Source organism: Solanum dulcamara, chromosome 11 (genome assembly GCF_947179165.1).
Source record: "Solanum dulcamara chromosome 11, daSolDulc1.2, whole genome shotgun sequence".
Taxonomy (NCBI): domain Eukaryota; kingdom Viridiplantae; phylum Streptophyta; class Magnoliopsida; order Solanales; family Solanaceae; genus Solanum; species Solanum dulcamara.
Window position 1 is genome coordinate 50,585,771 of NC_077247.1, and position 1,506 is coordinate 50,587,276.

The 1,506-nt window shown below is 36.1% G+C and overlaps 1 protein-coding gene across 1 annotated transcript; it reads left to right on the top strand.

Annotated features, from left to right (window-relative positions):
• The first annotated feature begins 324 nt into the window (after positions 1–324).
• On the top strand, positions 325–789 carry LOC129872694 (uncharacterized mitochondrial protein AtMg00240-like). Its single transcript, XM_055947622.1, has one exon. It carries the CDS (start codon positions 325–327, stop codon positions 787–789), a length of 465 nt encoding a protein of 154 aa, XP_055803597.1.
• The last annotated feature ends 717 nt before the right edge of the window (positions 790–1,506 follow it).

The following is a 1,506-nucleotide window of genomic DNA, read 5'->3' on the forward strand; positions in this document are numbered from 1 at the left end:
ATAAAGTTATCTACATCCTTGATAGAAGCAAGATACACTCAGAGCTCACATGATCACTCATTGTTCACCAAACATGCAGATAAGGATATTATAATAATCTTGGTATATGTTGATGACCTATTGATTAGAGGAAGTAGTCAACAGATAATAGATGAAGCTCAAAAGACTCTACATAGAAAGTTCAAGGTGAAAGATCTTGGAAGATATTTCTTAGGGATTGAAGTACTGAGATCAGAAAAGTGAATCCTACTTAACCAAAGGAAGTATACATTGAAATTACTATCCACAATAGGACTAAGCGGTGCTAGACCAGCTTCTACTCCTATGGAGATGAATATAAAGCTTACTACAGTAGAGTATGATTCATCAACGGGTAAAACTGATAATCCCATTCTAGATGATATTCATTGTTATCAGCAGTTGATTGGGAAGTTGATATATTTGACAATCACTAGACCTGATATATGTTTTGTAGTTCAGGAACTTGGTCAGTTTATGCAAAGGCCAAAAAGATCACACTGGAATGCAACTTTGAGAGTACTAAGATACTTGAAGAAATCCCCAGGGCAAGGGATACTGCTGAAGAGAGGTCCAATCAACACTTTGACAACATTTTGTGATTCAGATTGGGCAGCTTTCCCCAACACCAGAGGGTTAGTAACAGGGTATGTAATACAGCTTGGTGAGTCACTAATTTCATGGAAACCTAAGGAACAACATACAGTAAGTAGGAGCTCAGAAGAGGCTAAGTACATAAGCATGGCAGGAACAGTAGCAAAGATCATTTAGTTGGTAGGTCTACTCAAAGAACTCAGGGTGAAATTCACTACACCAGTCAGGCTGTGTTATGACAACAAGTCATCCATACAGATTGCCTCCAATCCAATTTTTCACGAGAGAACCAAGCACATAGAAATTGACTGTTATTTTATAAGAAAAAAGCTCAAGGAGGGCCTGATCAAGACAGAACATGTGGGAACTAAATCTCAGTTGGCAGACTTGCTTACAAAAGAATTGGGATTAGCACAACATCAGTTCCTACTTTCCAAGCTATGAGTTCTTGACATTTTTCATCCTAGCTTGAGGGGGAGTTTTAAATCTAGTTGAAGAATGTACATGCTGGACAGTACAACTGACAAAATTAGCTAGTTAGTTATACCTAACTTGACTCACAAATCACATTATATAGAGTAAGTTTGTTAGCAGTGATCAGTGAGTTTGTTAGCTGTGATTAGTTAGAGCAAGTAGTTAACATTGAAATGTATAAATAGCCCAATGAATGAATGAAACTTCTTCCTCTAATCAAATTCTCTCTAGCTCAATATAGTTTAGCTCGTTAATTCAGATTCATGGAGTGATTTTAACAAGTGCTTAGCATAATTATGCATGTAATCATTATACTTATCCACGCATGATAAATAATTATAGGATCATCCTTTTTTATATATAATTAGTTTTTTGTAGTGGAGGTCAATCAAGCTAAAATTGATCAACTAATTAATGGCC

Coding starts and splice junctions, on each gene's coding strand:
- LOC129872694 (XM_055947622.1), top strand. CDS start 325: ATGGAGATGAATATAAAGCTTACTACAGTAGAGTATGATTCATCAACG.